At 51.3% G+C, this 19622-nt stretch overlaps 1 protein-coding gene across 15 annotated transcripts; it reads right to left on the minus strand.

The window, feature by feature from the left end:
* Positions 1–4120: 4120 nt before the first annotated feature.
* On the minus strand, positions 4121–12347 carry Sh2b1 (SH2B adaptor protein 1). Of its 15 annotated transcripts, none has more exons than XM_075972186.1 (10): positions 12052–12255; positions 8974–10004; positions 8600–8701; positions 8317–8408; positions 8032–8207; positions 6240–6443; positions 5860–6071; positions 5541–5762; positions 5074–5173; positions 4121–4897 (listed from the first exon to the last, which is right to left on the minus strand). In XM_075972186.1, coding segments are annotated over exons 2-10 (2052 nt in total). In that variant the 5' UTR covers positions 9916–10004; positions 12052–12255; the 3' UTR covers positions 4121–4895. The 15 variants fall into 15 exon arrangements, with proteins under 15 accessions (XP_075828301.1, XP_075828303.1, XP_075828299.1 ...); XM_075972188.1 differs by lacking the exon at positions 12052–12255 and adding an exon at positions 11856–11983 and having other exon boundaries at positions 5594–5762; XM_075972184.1 differs by lacking the exon at positions 12052–12255 and adding an exon at positions 11856–11983.
* Positions 12348–19622: the final 7275 nt, after the last annotated feature.

Raw genomic sequence — 19622 nt, forward strand, 5'->3', positions numbered from 1 at the left:
CAGCTTCCCCAGTTACATTAAATGCCCAACTCCAAGCTCACCCTGAGCACACCCCTCGGCCTCAGGTCTCATGGCCCCTCAGGCCTCTCCTATCTTGGCCATCCTGAGCCCCTTCCCACAGTCAGTCCTCTTCCCTGCCTATTGTGTGCAGAGAACAGAAGAAGTGCTCCAAGGGGATTCAAAGGAGAGGGGAGAGCATCTTTGGGGGGGCAGAGGAAGCGCTTTAGAGAGATAAGGGGAAGTAGGGAAGGGAGGTGGTCAAGGGGACTGGGCAGAAGATGGTAACCTTACCCTAGGGAGGGGTTGCTGCCGCCATCAACAAGGGATTTAGTGTCCAGGCCCTGGCGAGCAAAGCCAGGACCGTCTGCGTCTCCTACACTCCCCCCGCCACGGTAGCTCAGCCTCTGGGAACACAGCCTGTAGCTCCCCCTTGAAACTGGCAGGGAATCCCCCCCTGAAGAAAATGGGACACCCGGGCAGTCAGGTAACCCAAGAGGCTACAGAATGTGCTGATGGCAGAGGGGGAGGGATAAGTGTTTCAGGGTGAGGCAGGGGAATGAGGATTTCCTCATCCCACACTGGCCTTCAATCCCAGAGGTGTAGGGGTCTCAGCAGCTCTGGCCCTGATGCAACAGTCCACAGAGGGAGTGAGGATCAGGCCTGGTGGTAGGAGTGCTTTGGAGCCGGGCCTGTCCCATGCCACAGTGCCCAGGCACAGGACCCCTGAAGCTGGATGAAGTAGACGTTCCAGAGAGGGAGGGAGGGAGGGGTAGAGATGAAGGAGCACAGAACTGAGGTAGGAGCAGAGGTGGCCCAGACTAGTCTGAGAAGAGGGAAAAGAAACAGCAGGGTGCTGGCAGTGGCAGTCAGGTGGGCGTGGCCCCGGGGGCTGGGTGCAAAGCCACAAGTTGTTGCTGTAGGGCTGGTCTGGGTGTCAGCTTCCCCTGATAAAGCAGCTGCTCTGCACCACCCTTCCCAACCCCAGTTCACCACTGGGGCATTTTTTGGTTTCCACCAAGGCAACTGCTGGAGGAGCAGGCAAGGTACATAAGCCAGGATGCAAGCAGGATGGAAACTGAGGCAGAGAAGTTTCCATGGGAATCGGTGAGGGCCGGCAGCATTGCAGCCCTAGAGCGCAGGTCCCACGTCCACCCAGGCCTCAGTTTCCCTGAAAAGAACCAATAAGCACTTCCCACACCAGGGCTCCAGCACACAAACAATGATACAAGAAGCAGAGCCCGAAAGAACAAGAAGCTCCACTTGTTTGGGGCCGGGGTGGCCAACACGAATAGAAAGAAATGAAGGACTGAACCTCAGCTCCATCCTGCCTTCTGCCCAGACTGGGGGAAGGGTGAAATGAGGACAAGGTGTCCCTTCCCGCCCTCTTTTCACAGTTCCCACAAGCCCCTCCCCTGAAGTAGAGTCCTGCTGTGACCTGAGGTGGAGGGGCTTAGACAATGGGGTGGGAATATAGGGGGTTACATCCACGGGCATCTCCACCTGGCCCAGGACCCTCCATCTCCAGCCAGAGGCAGGCCGAGCAGCCATGGAGGCTGGGGCCCTCGCTGGCTTCTCCCCAGCAGCAGCTGGAGGAACGACAGGAGCCACAGGGCCACTGTCCTCCAGCAGCAGGAATGCCCAAACATGGAGTGGGGGAGTAGGGACGTGAGAGCTTCAAAGGAGTTGACTGAGGGAAGAAGGCAGGCTTTACAGGACACTCCTGCCAAAGAGGCTCTTTGAGGTTATTCGTGTCTGCCTTTTCCAGCTTCCCAGATAGATAAATGAAGGCCAGAGAGAAAGCTACCAGTCCAGAGCTCCAGGGATACCTACCTCACCGCACTGTGACCTGAGGTGGAAAGGGAGCAGATGAGGCCATTCCAGACCACACCCCACTACACCAAGACTGAAGGTGTTCTTGTTCCTGAGTTGGAGGAGAGGTGGAGGAGAGGGAGTGGGCAGGTCGTGAAGGGCATGAAGACAGAGCCTGGCCCATCCTTGTCCACAAATACCTAGAGGCATCTCATTGTCTCTTGGGCTCTTGTAACCAGGACATGGCAGTGTGGGGGTGTCTTTCTGCCCACCCCAGGATGGCAAGTCCCTGAAGGTGGCAGGGCATGGGGGTGGGAAGCATCTGAACACCAGTTGCCATGGATTAGAGGAGGATCAGACCTTCCCACTCTGAGGTGTTACAGGCCTCACTGGCCATTGGCTATCTAACAGTCTCACTTGGAGAACACAGCACAGGTCTAAAGCTGCCCTCCGCCCAACCTCCACAACAGGCCAATTCAATCCCTATTCAAGGCCAAGATTTGGGGAGCCCCAGGGATGAGGTAAAACAAAGCAAGAGCCAGCAGGCTTCCCCCAACCAACCCCCACTCTAGATAGCCTATGAGCTCAGCTGTCTCCTGTCCATCTCCCCACAGAACCAACACAGGGCTCAGAATAGCAAGGTCATGAGCGTGGATAGGGCCTCTTGGAGGTGGGGCACAGGCTGAGGGACAGAAGATCGGCCACTCCACTTTCCCAGGGGAGGGGGCGAGACAGTGGTGAGGTGGGAGGGAGGGTAGCAAGCAGGTGGGAGGGGAGAGGGAGGGTAACACAGCAAGTGGGGGAGGGAGGGAGGGTAGCACAGCAGGTAGGGGAGGGGGCGAGTCAGTGGTGAGGTGGGAGGGAGGGTAACACACCAGGTGGGGGAGGGGTGAGACGGTGGTGAGGTGGGAGGGAGGGTAGCACAGCAGGTGGGGGAGGGGCGACAGTGGTGAGGTGGGGAGGGAGGAAGGGTAACAGTCTTCAGGTCCTACTTTCCTTCTAGCACCCCTGCCCCCACCTCTAAACTGGGATGCCAGGGCACCCCTGCTGGAGAGCATAGATGCGGTGCTGAAAGATGTATTCAGGGCAGGGTCTATAGTAAAAACTGGGAGTTTGGTGGTGGCGGTAGTAATTGTAAACCCCATGCCAACAGCTGGACCTCAGGGAAGAGAACTAGTAGGGATGGGGAATATGTAGAAACTATACCCAGACAACTGGAACTTGTGACTTTAGTTCTTAATTCTCTTCTTTTTGGGTTTTTTTTTTTTTTTTTTTTTTTTGAGACAAGGTTTCTGTCACCCTGGCTGTCCCAGAATTCACTCTGTAGACCAGGCTGGCCTTGAACAGAGATTCACCTGCCTCTGTCTCCCAAGTGCTAGGTTTAAAGGTGTGCACCACCATTGCCCGGCTTGGAACCTGTGACTTTCAAGGAATGCCTTCAGACGTGTATAAACTCAGAGACAAACATTTAGCCAAGTCATGTCAGCAGTACCAACTAAGATGAAATTTCACATCTCACGGAGGATGCCAAGGCCCAGAGTCACTTGCCTTGCCCCCAGGTCCATATAGCAAACAAGAGGCAGCACCAGGACCCAGAGCCAAGACTGTCATCCAGGCTCTAACAAAGGAGCCTCTAGAGTCAGCCGTGGGCTGCTACAGTAAGTTCTTCCAGCTGTGTGACTCCAGCGCCTTCTACCTACTTTCTTCCTAGGATGGGAGCTTTCACTCAAAAACTTGAGCACAGCAAAGGCCTTGGGTGAGCAGAAATCCATCCTTCACTGTCTCACCCCATTAAAGAACGAGCCGGCAGGTGTGGCAGTGTGATCCATTCAGCTCCAGGTGGCTGAGGTGGGGGACCACAAGTTCTGGTTACATAAAGAGACACTGTCTTCAAAGAAACCTTCACCCCTAAAAGAAAACACGCTGGACCCCCCAAGAAGAACTGTTGAGCTCTGCAAACCAAGTAAACTATAGAGATGTGGTTCCAAAGGCCTTAGAATAGAGTGAAAAGGATTGGGCCCAGGCCAGCTCTGTGAGCTCAGAAGACGCCTTATCCACTTGACACAGATTTTGGGGTTTGGTTTTTTTTTTTTTTTTTTTGGTTTTTCAAGATAGGGTTTCTCTGTAGCTTTGGAGCTTGTCCTGGAACTCATTCTGTAGACCGTTCTGTAGTTCTTGAACTCATAGAGATCCACCTGTCTCTGCTTCCCGAGTGCTGGGATTAAAGGCGTGCGCCACCGCTGCCTGGCCACTGGAGACAATTTTATTCACCTGTCCCAGGTCCCACTCCAAACACTAGCCACAGCCATCATGATGGAACTAAGATAAACCCTTTATTTATTTATGCTTTTCCATTTTGTTTAAAACAACAACAACAACCTTAATATAACTGACAGCCCTTCCCCCTCACCCTTGCTTGGGTTGGGGGTTATTAGTGGGGAAATAGCCCCCAAGGATGGGGCTGACCATGAGAGCCCCTCAGGGAGGTAATGGAGCCCAAGTCCTTGGCCTCGGGGCAAGGGCACCTGTAGTGTAATAACTGGGGACTTAACAGGGCTCTTGAACCTCTACTTGTACCAACATATATGCCCTTGGATGACAAGGGTCAGGAAGCATGTGGGGAGGGGACTCCCACTTTCCTCAGTGTCCCTACCCAGCCCAGTCTCACAACTTAAGGCTGGGAGCAGGAAAATGGAGGGTGGGCAGGTATCTCACACAAAGGAGTACTGATTATTAATGGCTCGGGGGTGGCCCCCTTCTTCTCCATTGCCCCCTAGTGGTAGCTGCTGGAGCTGCACCATTAGGGACACCCCCAAGTCTCCACCAGTGCCAGCGCCACCCTGAGCCTCAGTGCCAGGTGCTATGGCCTCTTCCAATTCAACCATGGGGACCAGCTCAGCCATGGGGACCAGCTCTTCCTGGACCCCTCCACCGCCCGCTTTCTCTTTCTCTTGCCTCTCTTTGGCTGCTGCGGCTGTGGTGGCCGCCACTTCTGGCGCCCCCGACGCCTCTTCTGCCCCAGGATGTGGGGGATCTGTCCATGGAGGGGGTTCAGGGGGCTGGGTTGGGTCACGGGAGGTGTTCCGTTCTGGATAGGAATGGTAAGAAGACACATTGATTGTGGAAGGAAGTGAGTTCTTGTGGTGGCCTCCCCTTTGCTCGTCCTCCCCAAGGAGCCATGTGCTATCTCCCATATCCCATCTCCTGAGCAACCCCCCTCCATGGAAGATGAATCATGGGCGGCGGTGAAAGGACCACACTTACACACAGTCACTCGCTCCGAAGGGCAGGAGGGTGGAGGAGGCATCGGGGTAGCATCGGTCGCCCTCGCACACCCCTGCATGGCTCCCAGCCTGCTCCCGGCCTGGGGGGGGGGGCAACGTGGGGATAGATGGGATGGTGGGGTGGGGGAAAGTGAGAGATCAGACAGGGACATCAGACATCAAGGGAGGAAGGAGGGGGAACAGACCACGAATCCCCCAAAAGGTCAAAGACAAGGCCAAGGAGGATGGGTGGAGGAGACAGACAATGATGGAGCGGGAGGATCCGATGGAATGGGAATGCACCACCCGACTCTACCACCCGAGGCCCCATGAGGAGCCTCTGCCTGCCTGCATCCTGTCAGCCTTCCATAGTCCCTGCAGGCCCCTGCCCAGGTACCTCGACTGCCCTGTTCCCCACTACCAGGGCCTCTCCTCCAACCCCCCACCCCGTCTTCCTGGCACACACACCTCACTTCTTGGGTGCACGGGCACCTCCTCCCCTGCAGACCTGCTCTGCTCACCCTGCTGCCGCTGGGAGGGCACATAGCTGACAAGGACAACATCACTGGAGCCTCCAGACTCCAGAGGGATGGGATGCACCCGGAAGTGCTCAAGCATATCGAAAATGGACTGGAACCACAGATGTTGGACCCGGCACTGACCCTCCTCATTCAGTGACAAACGCAGGTGCTGAGGGCAGGATGAGCAAGTAAGGTGGGAGCTCCTGGGACAAGGGCTCTTCCAGATCCACCCAGCACTGCCCGACAGAGTTCCCCAGACCACTCACCTTGGCCTTGCCCTGGAAGTTGAAAGTGAGGACATATTCACCACGTCTTGTCTCACTCTGACGTACCAGGAAGACACCATGGGAGCCAGTGCCTCCTTCCAGCACTAACTGGGCAGCCTTGAGTCGAGAAAGCATGCCATGGAACCAAGGATACCCTGAGAGGGGCTGATCCCCCTCAGCTCCCTCGGACTCTCCCTGGAACAGGAATGACCCTGCAGGAGGAGAGAGAGGGGAAACCAGCTGTCAGAGGTTTCTTCCTAACCTTGTTTTCCCCTTGAGATGCCTCCTTCCCAGACAGGTCACTAGTTGCTCCTGGGTTTGACCCCTCCAGTTCCAATCCAGGACCACAAACCAAAGATAGATACACATGCACCTAATACCTGTGGCTGCTTCTGGAGTATCCAGGGGTGGGTAGGGGGTTGAGAGGGGATGAACTGTCCCTGCTGGGGGTCCCTCCTCAATGGGAATGCGAGGGGGCAATTCTGGAGGAAGCAGTTCCATTGAGTCAAAGTGGGAGGCAGCAATGGAGGCAGAGCTAGGGGAGAAGGACGCTGATGGCCGGTCAGAAAGGCCCCCATAAGCCCCTGAAAGAAAATGGAAGAGGTCGAACTTGAGAACGCCACAGGTTCCTCTCCTAGATGCCTGGGCTCCTACCATCTCCCAGTCGGCTGTCCACTTGTGTGCCCAGCCCCCGCACACCTCTAGAGGACTGACCCTGATGGATTTTTTATGATGGTTCTGACTTACACTGCTTGCACTGCTGAGAGACCATGGTTATTTCGAGGAGGTCCTAGAATCCAAATGTCCCTATGTCTTTTCTGAATCAACAGCTGAAAGATTATTGCAATGGTTGGTGGGGTGAGGGATAGAAGCCCTGAAAAATGTCCATGTTAGAAAGGAGCCCTCTCAGACTAGGAAAGAAAACTACCGACTTGAAGCACATCAAAAACTCTTGTCATGAGGTACACTCCTGTACCGAGCTCTCAGAAGGCTGAGCTTGAGGCTTGCAGGTCAGCCTAAAGCACACATAAGAGTTGGGAACACACTTCCGTGACAGAGTGCTTGCCTACCAAGACCAAAGTCCTGGTTCAGTCATCACTGACAAAAGGGGAAAAATCCTCTTTCCCATTAACCCCTTAGGCTGAATCAACTCGGTTTTTACTCCCCGTGAGTTTTTTCCTTTGGTCACGTTAGCCTATGCACTTTTCATGGATCTGGTGCTCCACTCTTCCCTCACCTCCGTGTAGCATCCTGTCTATTCTATTTCCTTGTTCTCTTCCTCCTGACTTCCCAAGATGCTCCTGGCACGGGCTGCTCAGAGGACACTAAGCAGAGTCCCCATTTTGGAGACCTGCTTTTTATTGGAAATAAGGTCTTACCAATTCAGCTACAGAGAACCCAAGGAGACCAAAGACCCCTTTGAAATATCTGAGTTCTCCATCCACTCCAAAGCCTAGCATACAGCCAGTGATATACTAGGGCCTAACTGAACATCTGCCAAACCTCAGGCCTAAGCCAGCAGACATATCACCATATCGCTTAGAAAACAGGCATGAGAGGAACTAGGTTAGCATAGCCCATCTTTGTCAGAAACCTCAGGAAATCCATTTCCGCCCTGTGGTCTTAGCTACTTGCAATCTGATGTAAGGGCTACACTAGCTCTAGCAATCCCTATCTATGAGAGCTCTTTTGCTGACGGAATGCAGCTTGAGTACCAGGCACTGTGAAGCTGAAACTCAAAACCAAGGGTCAGGAGAAAAGGGTAAAGTGGAAGCAGAGCCTAGAAGGTGAGTTAGGCCAGACAGATATATATCTGAATACATGAGTGTTACGTCAGACTAAAAGAAAAAGTGCAAAGGCCACTGACATGCTGAGATGCACAACCAGACTCAGTCCACAAGGAACTCTGGAAACCCACAGAAGAGAACCACTACTTCCAGACATGCGGCAGCCTGCAGGCTTGCGGAAAAGTCAAAGGGCTGAGTGAAAGAGATTGGAGAGGGGTTTGGTGGAACCCATGCACAGCGGTGATAGTAATGGGGCTAAATGGCCAGCAATGACGTAATAGCACATGGTATGCCCAGAGACAAGATACAAGCAGTCAGTAGGCTGTCGGTAGAGCAGCTAGGAAGTAAGAGCCTGGCCCAGTGGCTCTCGAAGGCTCTACCTTACCCTGCGACAGGCGGTCGTTACTCTCGCTGGCTCCCAGCAGCAGATCCTGGCTGGGCAGACTCTCTGAATGATTCAGGCAGGGCAACTCCAGGCTGTCTGTGTTATCCTTTGTGAGGAAGGAGGTCCCGGGGGCCAGGGGAAGGGTCATGGGACGGGGGCTGATAGCAGGGCAGGGTCTACAAAGACAGGGAAAGTGGTGCTGGGGAGAAAATCACCAGGAGAAAGACACAGGCTGCTCCCCTACCCACCTCCAGATCCCCTCCAGCACAGAAGCAAGCTTCTTACCCAGGGCTTAGGCACTCCTGGATGTCAGACACCCAGGCCTTCACATGAAGTGCATCAGTCGTCTCCAAAATGTACTCTGAAGGGCCTTCTACCTACAGGGCCGAGAGGTGGGGCTTCAGCCAGAGCAGGGGGTAGGAGGCCTACAGGTCATATCCCACAGCCGCAGGCACAGACTCAAAGCCTGTCCTGACATATATTCATCCTGCTGCCAAAGACACGTGCCTAAATCTATCAAGAGCATTCTCAAGCACAAACACTCTCTGGGGGCAGAGCTTAGACCTACCTTAACCACAAACGTGTTCTCCCTGTCTGGCATCTCTAGGGCTGTGGCTGTGCGGACATCAGTGATAGTAGAGCAGGGAATGCTGAGTCGGGGCCGGGAAGCCTAGGTGGGAAAGGGAATAAGAATCAGTCTTTTTGTGTGGCCAAGGCCAGCTGCTCCCCGCTCCGTGCATCCACCTTTCCTGCCTAGGAGAGGTGAAATAGTTAACAGCTGTTTGGTCCACCGAAGACAACTGACTTGAGAGCCCACAGTTAGCGCTAAATCCCGGGCGGCAACATTGAGTACATGGGCTTCCAACACCACTGCTATCTACAGAGCCACAGGACCTCTTCAACCATTGTCACTTCCGGCCACCCACTCTCCTGTGGGCTCACCTTGGGTGGTACGAAGAACTCCAAGCGACTTCCTCCTCCTCCTTCTCCTTCACTTCGGAGCAGTAGGCGACACTTCTGCCACTGAGGCTGCCCTCCTCCCCCTGAGGTCAGCCCAGCTGCCCCTCCTCCACGACCCACTCCTGCTGGGTCAGGGGCAGCTTCTTCAGCCCCCATGAAACTGAGCAGCTCTTCTCTCTGTACCATCCCTGCTCCGTCTTTCAAGGCTCCCCCTCCACGGCTCAGTCTCAGCCTCTCAAAGCGGTGAGTCCATCTCTCCCCAGGGGATGTGCCATCACTAGCCAGTCCCCTACCAACTGTCCCAGCACCACCAGAGGAGTTGGAGTTGCTGTTTCCACCTAGGACTGGAGGGCCTGCTGTGGTCTCCAGAGGCCCAGTTGGGGAGGAAGAGTCAACGGCCCCCCGCCACTGCAGGATGCCTCGTACAGAGCCTCTGACCGAGCGACCCACTGAACGTAGGGAAAAGCGTTTCTTGAGTTTCGGCTTTGAGGACGTTGTAGAGGAGGAAGAGACTGAGGAAGGAAGGGGGCCAGCTAGGTCCTCCGAAGATCGAGATGGGCCCAACACAGCCAAGGGCCCACCTACCCTGCAGCTTTCAATGGACAAGTCATGCAGTGGTGCAGTCTCCACACCAGGGCTCAGTGGGGCCAAGACAGGTGGGGAGAGTGAGCCCGAGGCCCGGGCCACCTCAGCTTCGAAGTGCTGCAGGAATAACTCAGCAAAACGGCCAGAAAAGGCAGCTTCTGCTCCAGGCTCTGCATACTGTGGGTGGGAGGCCAGGTAGAGGCGAAAACGGCGGGCGAGATCCAGGGCAGCGGCCCTCGCATGGGACTCACAGAACTCTTGCCAACTTGGGGGAGGGGGCGGTGGCAGCGCTGGCGGAGAAGGGAAGGCCCCATCCTCCGGGGAAGGGGCACCATTCATGATGGGCCCCAGGAGGAGGACAACGGCAGCCTGTGAGGAGGGGCAGCAAAGGAGAAAGTGGCCAGAAGACACGGGGTGAACAGCAACAGCTGTAGAAGGAAGAAAAAAGCATATATATTGAGTCACTGCACAGGTGAGATTGGGGTGTGTCCCGGCCCAAGCCAGGAACTCCCACCCAGATTCCTCAGGGGCAACAAAAGAAGAGAACTAAACTGCTTGGCCCTCGTCAAGATCCACACCCCACATATACTCCAGGGATAAGGGATGCCCAGCCCAATGTCCACCCTGCATCTTTCCTGCTGCCTTTGCTACTACTCCCTCTGCTGTGGAATCCAGGAAAGAGAGGACCTTACAGATCACCACTGTCCCTTCTCAAGCAAAGCCTTCCCTAACTACCACACACTTTCCACAAGGTCATTTTACCATTCCCTGGAAAACTCAATAACCTCTTCGGATGAGGAAACAGAGACGTCAAACAAATTCCAGAATTCAGAGTCAACTGTGTTTTCCACTGCATAGGTCTAGTCTCCAGGAGCTGGCTGGACCAGCCTCAACCACAGCTCCTATTGCTCTGTTCTCAGGGGGCCAACGGGATGCAGAGATTACAGAGCTTGGAGACCTCGCTTCCTAGGCCCAATGACTGTCTTCAAAGCGGATTCTACAACCCAGCACTTAAGCCCTGTATGGAGCTTCAGAGTGTCTAAAGACCAACCTCTGGGTTGCCCCCTTTAGTCTAGGGCTGTCTGGCAGGAGCACTAGAGAAAAAGAGATGGTGTGTTGGTTGAGGGCAAGTCTTTACTGGCCACATAAGTAAAGCATCACAAGAAGCTGGGGCTCAAGACTTTCTCTCTCTGGGGAATATGCCCTAAAGCCTGTGAGACTTGGTGGAGCCCAGCTCAGCCCACCTGTTAGCTGTGTGCACCCAGCTTCTGCATGTGTGAAACACAGCTAGTAATCTCTACCTGCTACAGCTGTCAGGAGACATGAAATGACAGGGTACATGTCTGTGCTCGACACAAAGTAAGCACACAAGACACAACTGTCCTCTTCACGATGTCTTTGGGGGAGAACAGTATTATATGGGTCCTGCTGGCTCTAAGAGAAACTAGAGGGGACAGCTTCTGATGGTGTTACAACTCAGTCACCACGAGAAAGTGGCAGAGATAGGCATGAAATTTACAACCAATAGCTCTTTGGTGAGTGGTCCTGCCCTATGAGAGAAGACAAGATGACTGCCCAGGACAGCTCAGGAAAGTCTCCCCAAACTACCAGTGATGTCCATCTCCTCATCAAACCCACAACCAAGGCTGTAAGTCAGAGACCCTCCTCCCCATCCTCCTTGGCCTAAGCCCTACACACTCCGATGGCCCCAACCACAGGGACAACTCCAAACCAGGGAGTAGCTGCCAGGAGATGCGGGAGTCACAGAGCACAGGGGAACCGGGCCAAGAGGTGCAGGCACAGCAGAGACAGTCCCCAGCCAGAGGCTACCTCGGCTCACACAGGCCCACCCAGCCCTCGGCACCACTGGCCGACCCAGCCCCCTTCAGGCCCGCTGACCCTGCGGTTCCTGGACTGGTGACTCAGTTTCTCTTCTGCCAAGAAGGCTCAGTCACAATTTCCCGGTGCACCTGCCTCTTGGCTTAGTTCTGACATTCCAGAAGGGCGGGTTGCGGAGGGTGCAGGCTGCGCTCCACGTTTGGACCCTTCAGGCCCAGTGGTCAATCACTCAGACCCGATCCTAATCGCTGGACACCCTCCACATACCCCGAGGCCGGAGACTCCGGGGGACGAGCCCTATCTGCTGCCCTCTCCGGAGCCAAGCACCCCTCCAGCTCCGAACCCCCACGCCCACCCCCGCCCAGGTTCCTCAGGCACCAGGGTCGAGTCCCGGAGAGAATAGAGACACTTGAATAGGGGGGTTCCGGTTCCGGTCCCACCTGCATCTCGGTCCCCGCGCTCAGCTCCGGCGGTGGCGGCGGCGGCGGCGGCCGCAGCTCCCGCTCCCTGTGCCCCCCGCCTCCGCGACGAGCTCGCAGCACGCGATTCTGCGCAGGCGCCGGGACGGGTTTTCCCGACGCGGAAGGAAGCGACCATAGAGAAGAGCAGAGAGAGGGAGAGCACCTACGTACTCACTTCCGCCATCGTTCTAGGCGCAGAACTTTGAGGCGCTAGCCTGACGCGGGTCTCACCGAACTCCGTGGCCTCTGCAGTTGTAACTAAAAGAGATCACTGAGACAACTGTGGAAAGGAGTTGGGTCCCGGCCGATTATCCTCTGAAGCGAATTCGAGGCAAAGGCGAGAAGGCAACCATAGAGAAGGCACCTGAGCGGAGAGAGTAGCCGCCCAGTGCGGGGAATCAACGAGATGATAAAGCTCTTTGAAGAGCTGGCTGCAGCCTAGAGCGCCTGGCCCTGCACTGAGGGGGACACGGACACCGCCCCCAGGGAGTTGGGCGACCGAAGAACCGGTGACCTTGGGAAGCCGAAAGAGCGGGTGAAACCTGAACTTACAATCTTGGCTTTTCAAAGGAAAGGGACGAGGTGGTCCAGAAGGGCTCCACCTTAGGTCGGACCTAAAGATGGGGCGGCAATAGCGAGGTCAGTTTCAGACATGCTTGGGGGACATCAGGAGGTACGTGGACATAGAACTTGAAGATCAAGCGACTCTTCACGTTACAGGGATGAAGACCAGACGGTACAAAACGCTGTTGAAACCTTGTGCACAAATACTCTCTAGCAATCCAGGCCCGCGCTGATCCAGCTTCACTGCGGTTTAAGCAATTGAAAAAGCCAGAGTAAATTGCGATCGTTGACAGGGGCCAAAAGTTACCGCTCATCTGTAACTCACCGTCTGTGATTGTACTTTTCTCATGCATTTGTCTTCACCCACAGACCGGCTCTTGTCTCTTGGTGGCAAGATTGCTGTTTGTCCGTATTCAAATAAGTCCTGATAGCTTAGTAACTTAGTTTAAGAAGCATCCCTCATTTCTGAGATCTCCGATAAAATTTCCAGAACCAGGCTAGTGAGATGACTCGGTGGATAAAAGTGCTTGTGTTTGCTCTGCAAGCCTGATGACCAGAGTTCTATCCCCAGAACACACTGTAGAAAGAGAAAGGACCCTGGAAAGGTGTCCTCTGATCTCCAACATACCTTACATACTGTGTGTCGTAGTCTGCCCCCGCCTCCCCCATATACACATACACACAATAGTAATGATAAAAATTTAAATAAATTACGGGGCTGGGAAGAGAGCTAAATGATTAAGAGCACTAGCTGCTCTTGCAGAGGACCCAGGTTCAATCCCCAACACCCACATGGTGGTTCAGAACTGTAACTCCAGTTCCACGGAATCGATGCCCTCTTCCGACCTCCACAGGGATACACAGGCAGGTAAAACACAACTAAAATAAATAAATAATATTAATTAAAAAAAAACTTAAGCCGGGAAGTGGTGGTTCATGCCTTTAATCCTAGCACTTGGGAGGCAGTTGGATCACTGAGTTCGAGGCCAGCCTGATCTATATAGATCGAGTTTCAGGACAGTCAGGGCTACACAGAGAAACCCTGTCTTGAAAAAAATAATTAAAAACTTCCAGAGCCAACTAGCTGACTGGATCAAGTGCCATCTTGGAACCCAGAGGCGAATGACCCAGAATATGGAGATGGATAAGTGGCCTGTCTCACTCACATAAAGAATGTTGATGGCTCGGTGGTTAAGAGCACTGACTGCTCTTCCAGATTCAATTCCCAACACCGGCATGGCAGCTCACAGCTGTCTGAAACTCCAATTCTAGGGGATCCAGCACTCCCATACAAACATACACTGCAGGCAAAACAATGCACTAAAAATAAATGTTTGTCTAAGGGTGCCACCCCACCCCTGTGGAGTTAGAAAATCTTAGAAAGAAAAAACAAGTTCTGGCTCTTTTTTTTCCTTTTCTTTTCTTTTTCTTTTTTTGATTTTGTTTTGTTTTGAGACAGGGTTTCTCTGTGTAGTCCTGGCTGTGCTGGATGAGAACTCGCTCTGTAGACCACACTGGCCTTGAACTCACAGAGATCCACCTGCCTCTGCCTTCCCCTGCCTGAATGGCTTTTGTTTTGTTTTTTAAATATTTATTTATTTATTATGTATACAATTTTCTGTCTGTGTGTATGCCTGAAGGTCAGAAGAGGGCACCAGACGTCATTACAGATGGTTGTGAGCCACCATGTGGTTGCTGGGAACTGAACTCAGGACCTTTGGAAGAGCAGGCAATGCTCTTAACCACTGAGCCATCTCTCCAGCCGGCTTTTGTTTTTTTAAAGATATAAAAAAAATTGTTATGTATATGTGTGATTTGCATGCATGTACAGTGCCCTCAGAGACCAGAAAAGGACATCAGATGCCCAGGAACTGGAGTTACTCTTGGATTTGAACCACCATGTGGGTTCCAGGAATCAAACCTGGGTCCTCTGCAAGAGCAGTAAGTACTCTTAACTACTGGGCTTTCTCTCCAGCCCCATGGCTTAGCCAGTCTTAAATCACCCAGGCTGTAACCCAGACCATCAGCTCACAGACACCTTTGTTGGGATCTTCGTTACCAGGATTATCCAACTCTTACCACTTCAAAGGAAGAGCCAATGAATATTTTAAGTTACTTCCAGCATGTGGGAGTGTCATATATCAATCTGTTGATTTCACTGGTTAAGCAATAAAGAAACTGCTTGGCCCTCATAGGTTAAAACATAGGTGAGAAAAGTAAACAGAACAGAATGCTGGGAGGAAGAGGAAGTGAGCTCAGACTCGACAGCTCTGCTCTCTGGAGCAGAGACGCCATGCTCCCCTCTCCAGGGCAGACGCATAGTTCTGCTCTCTGAGGCGCACACGATGAAGCAAGCCACCAGGTCAGACATGCTGAATCTTTCCCGGTAAGACCGGGGCTACACAGATTATTAGAGATGGGTTGATCGGGATATCAGAATTAGCCAGTAAGGGCTAGAGCTAAAGGGCCAAGCAGTGTTTAAAAGAATACAGTGTCCATGTAATTATTTCGGGTAAAGCTAGCCGTGCGTGCGGCAGGGTGCCGGGGACGCAGCCCAGCTGCTCCTTTTACAACACCAGCACCCAATCAAATTTCCAAAATGATTGAAATATTTTGATATTGTAGTCACTTGGTCACAGATTTGATTTGGTGTGATCAACAAACTGGTTATTTTGTTTTGCTTTGTTTTATTTTCAAATGATTTATTTTTCTTATTTTATGTGCATTTATGTCTTGTCTGCATGTATGTCAGTATGAGGGTGTTGAATCTCCTGGAGTTGGAGTTACAGACAGTGGTAAGCTGCCATATGCGTGCTGAGAATTGAACCTTGGTCCTTTGGAAGAGCAGCCAGTGCTCTTAACCTCTGGGCCATCTCTCCAACCCCTGAACTGAAGTTTTTTGTTTGTTTGTTTTTGTTTTGATTTGATTTTCCAGATAGGGTTTCTCTGTGTAACAGTCCTAGCTGTCTTGGCAGGCCGTTCTTTGTGGGTTTGAGGCTAACCTGGTCTATGTAGTTTCAGGACAGCCAGATCTACATTGGTGAGACCCTGCCTCCGAAGAACAAAAACAAACAAAAAAACAGAAACGAAAGAAAATATAGTTACCTGTAGTTAGTGGCTACTCGCTAAACAGGGGAAGAGTCCTGTGCAAGCAGGTGGAGCTATCTAGTGGAGCTGGGGTCACAGTCGGAGTTGTGCAAAGCAGCTTGCTGATCAGACATTGGACATGGAAGAGACTGGGCCCAGGGCCTCTGTAGAACAGTAAACATTTAACAGGAAGCCACAGAAGAAGAAAGCTGGGTCCTGTTTCCCAGGAACATTAGAAATGAGATCTGTGTGATTTGTTCAAAGAGGAAGAGGGGCAAAGGAGCACCCTGCCCCAAAAGTGGCTAAAAGAAACCAGGGAGCCTGGTAAGCATGTGGTGCCAGTGAACGAACAGTTGATTTGCATCCCATAAGAGAATACAGGATATAAATTATTCCTCAGGTTTGTGCAGCCATAGGAGAGCTAGGCCTTTTGCAAATCAACCTCCCTGAGCCACTGGTCCAAGTCTGCCCTGAAAGGTGTCAATTCCCGGGCCCTTGTGCTAAAGCAGAGGCTCCAGTAGCTGAGTGTGTCCCTCAAAATATATGAATAATATAAATTGAGCCAGGCAACATGGCTCATGCCTGTTATCCAGGCACTAGGGGAGGCTGATGGAGAAAGAATGAGATGAGTTTGAGACCAGTGTGCACTTCTGTTTTCAAGAAGTGAAGCCAGGCATAGCGGCACACAGCTTTAATCGCAGCATTCTGGAGGCAGAAGAGTCAGGGCTCTGTGAGTTGGAGGCCACCCTGGTCTACATAGAAATTTCTGGGTCAACAGGAAATGCATAATAAGACTGTCTCAAAACTAACTAAATTGGGAGGCTAAAAAGATGGCTCAGCAGTTAAGAGCACTGGCTGTTCTTCCAGAGCCTCCGGGTTAATTCCCCAGCACCAATATGGCAGCTCACAACGATCTGTAACCCCAGTTCCAGGAGATCTGACACCCTCACACAGATGTGCATGTAAAACACCAATGCACATAAAATAAAAATAAATTAATCTTAAAAAAAAACCTAACTAAATTAGCTGGTTTGGCAGTTCATACCTTTAATCCCAGCAATCAGGAAGCAGAGGCAGATGGATTTCTGTGAGTTTGAGGCCAACCTGATCTATAGAGAGAGTTCTGGACAGTCAGAGCAACACAAAGAAACCCTGTCTTAACAAAACCAAACCAACCAAACAAAAAAACTAAATAAGACTAGAAAGATGATTAAAAAAAATGAGAGTAGTTGCTTTTCTTGAGGACCTGGGTTCAATTCCTGGCACCCACAAGGTGGCTCACAACCATCTGTAATTCCATATATACATACACACAGGCAAAAATACATACACATAAAATAAATACTGAAAAAAAAATCCAGGTGTGATGGTACACATCTTTAATCCCAGCAGAGGTAGGGGCAGGCAGATGACTGTGAGTCTTTTTTGTTTATTTTTGTTTTAGATTTATCATGTATATGTTAGGAATAATCTTTTTTGTTCTTTTTTTTAAATATTTATTTATTTAATATGTATACAATATTCTGTCTGTATGTGTGCCTGCAGGCCAGAAGAGGGCACCATACCCCATTACAGATGGTTGTGAGCCACCATGTGGTTGCTGGGAATTGAACTCAGGACCTTTGAAAGAGCAGGCAATGCTCTTAACCTCTAAGCCATCTCTCCAGCCCCCAGGAATAATCTTAAAATAATCCTCTCCGCCAACACAAATAATTCCAATCAGACCAGATTAGACGAAATCAATGCCCATGTTTAGTGCAGCACTCCGGGGTGGCTGGAGAACATGGTGGGGGGGGGGGAGAGAAACAGAGGGGGCACGCAAAACCCGAAAACCATGTGTTCTTTTTTCTCGGTGGCAGCCTAAATAGCCTGTGGGAGTGGTCCTGACTCTCCCTGGGGAGGGGTCAGTGCTTGGGCAGGCTTTTCTGGAGATGGAGTCCAGACCAAGGCAACTCCCAGGGGAGGGGGCTTGAGATGGAGCTTTCTGCTCCATTGGTGCCCCAAGGATGAATGCCAGGGGCTGGGGTGACGCTTTCAACCAATCTTCCCAGACTCTTTGGATATAGGGGTGTTAGAGAGCTGGGGTCTCACTTTTAATCAAACATCCCAGAGTCCTTGGATATGGGGCCATAGGTTCAAGTCTGGCTACTTTCTGCGGGCATGGAGCAACGTGGAAGAAGGTAGAGCTGGAAGGTGGGCTCACACTTGGCGAGAAGAGTGGCTGGGATGGCACCTGGTTTACTGTCATCCTGGAGTCCTCAGACAGCTGCTTTTTGAGGGAGATGAGAAGGCAGGTGACTAGGAGAAAAAATATTGTTATTATTGGCCCTATGAATGGGGCTAGTCATGGAAGTTATTAACTGCCAGAAAGAATGGAATAGGAAAGTGCCCTGGTTGTACAGGTGAGGCTTGGGTGTATAATTGGAACACAATAGCAGATAAAACCAGATTTTAGTTGGCAGGTGTCCTTGATCCAGGAGAGTTGGTACTGATGGTGAAGTCCTAGGAACTGGTGCGGGTGTTTGCATTGTCTGGAGAGCACTTTGTCTTGGCCCAGGCAGCAGGAGTGACCTGTAAAATATGCTTGAAACTGGGTGGGGTTAAAATAGGCTTTGACCTGGTGGTCCCCTTTTGGGCCACATGGCCAGTAGGGTAGGGGACCCATTCACTTTTGGTCTTTCCATTGATCAACTTGAGCTGTACAGTGAGACTCTCTTCAAAATAAATAAAATGAGGACTGGAAAGATTATCAGTCAGTGATTAAGAGTACTTGCTGCTCTCCCAGAAGAGCTGGGTTCAATTCCCAGTATCCATATGGATGCTCAAAACTGTAAATCCATTTCCAAGGGATCTAAACATCCTCTTCTGGCCTCTTTGAGCATGAAACACATGCATAGTACAAACGGACATTCAGGCAAAACCTATACACATAAAAATAAATAAGTCAGACAGACATGATGCAATACAGCTTTAATCCCAGCACTTGGAAGGCAGAGGCAGGTGAATCTCTATAGGTTTGAGGCTAGCCTGGTCCATATAGAAGTTTCATCCTGGACTAACATAGACCTTGTTGTACCAACATTTTTCTTTTGAGCTATCAACCAGCTCCCAAATCATGACACACAGTTTTTTTTTTCTTTTGGTTTTTTGAGGCAGGGTTTCTCTGTGTAACAGGTTGGCTGTCAGTTGTCTGGCTTCTGGCCCCAGACATTTCCCATATTCTCTCTTCTCTTCTCTTTCTTTCCCTCTCCTTCTCTTCCTTTTTCAGACCTAGATTTCTTCTCTTATGTATTCTCTCTTTTTGCCAGCTCTGCCTAGCTAGTGGCCATTCAGCTTTTTATTAGATCAAGCAAAGTGAAATAAATACAGCATATCATTACATAAGTAAAGAATTGCAACATAAACAAAAGTAACACACCTTTACACGGTTAAAGTAATAGTTCACAGCATAAACAAATGTAACACATCTTTGCCTAGTTAAAGTAGTAGTCTGCTGGAAAAAAATTCATAACAAAATACTTTTATTTAAAAATGTGTAAATGATGAGGGCTGGTGAGATAGCTCAGCAGTTAAAAACATGGACCGCTCTTCCAGAGGACCTAGGTTTCATTCTGAGCACTCACAGCAGCCTATGAATCCAGTTCCAGGAGACTGGATACCCTCTTCTGGCCCCTGTGAGCACTGGATATTTTTAGCTCTAAAGAACATAACTTTGTTGAGCTGGAGAGATCTCTTCCAGAGGTCATGAGTTCAATCCCCAGCAACCACATGATGGCTCACAACCATCTGTAATGAGATCTGGCGCCCTCTTCTGGCATGAGGGCATACATGGAGGCAGAATGATGTATACACAATAAATAAATAATCTGTTTAAAAAAGAACAAAGTTATGTTGTTTTCAGGAAAATGCTTATAACTGGAGAGAACCACATTAAATGATTTAAGTTCGTCTCAGAAAGACAAATAGGCGATGTTTTCTCTCTGAGGTCTTATACATAGATACAGTGTTGATGGCATGAAAGTAAAAGCGGAAACCAAGGTGCCTGGAAGGGCTGGGAAGGGAAATGTGCTCAAAGCACTCTATTGGCTCACAGGA

Source organism: Microtus pennsylvanicus, chromosome 5, assembly GCF_037038515.1.
Source record: "Microtus pennsylvanicus isolate mMicPen1 chromosome 5, mMicPen1.hap1, whole genome shotgun sequence".
NCBI lineage: Eukaryota > Metazoa > Chordata > Mammalia > Rodentia > Cricetidae > Microtus > Microtus pennsylvanicus.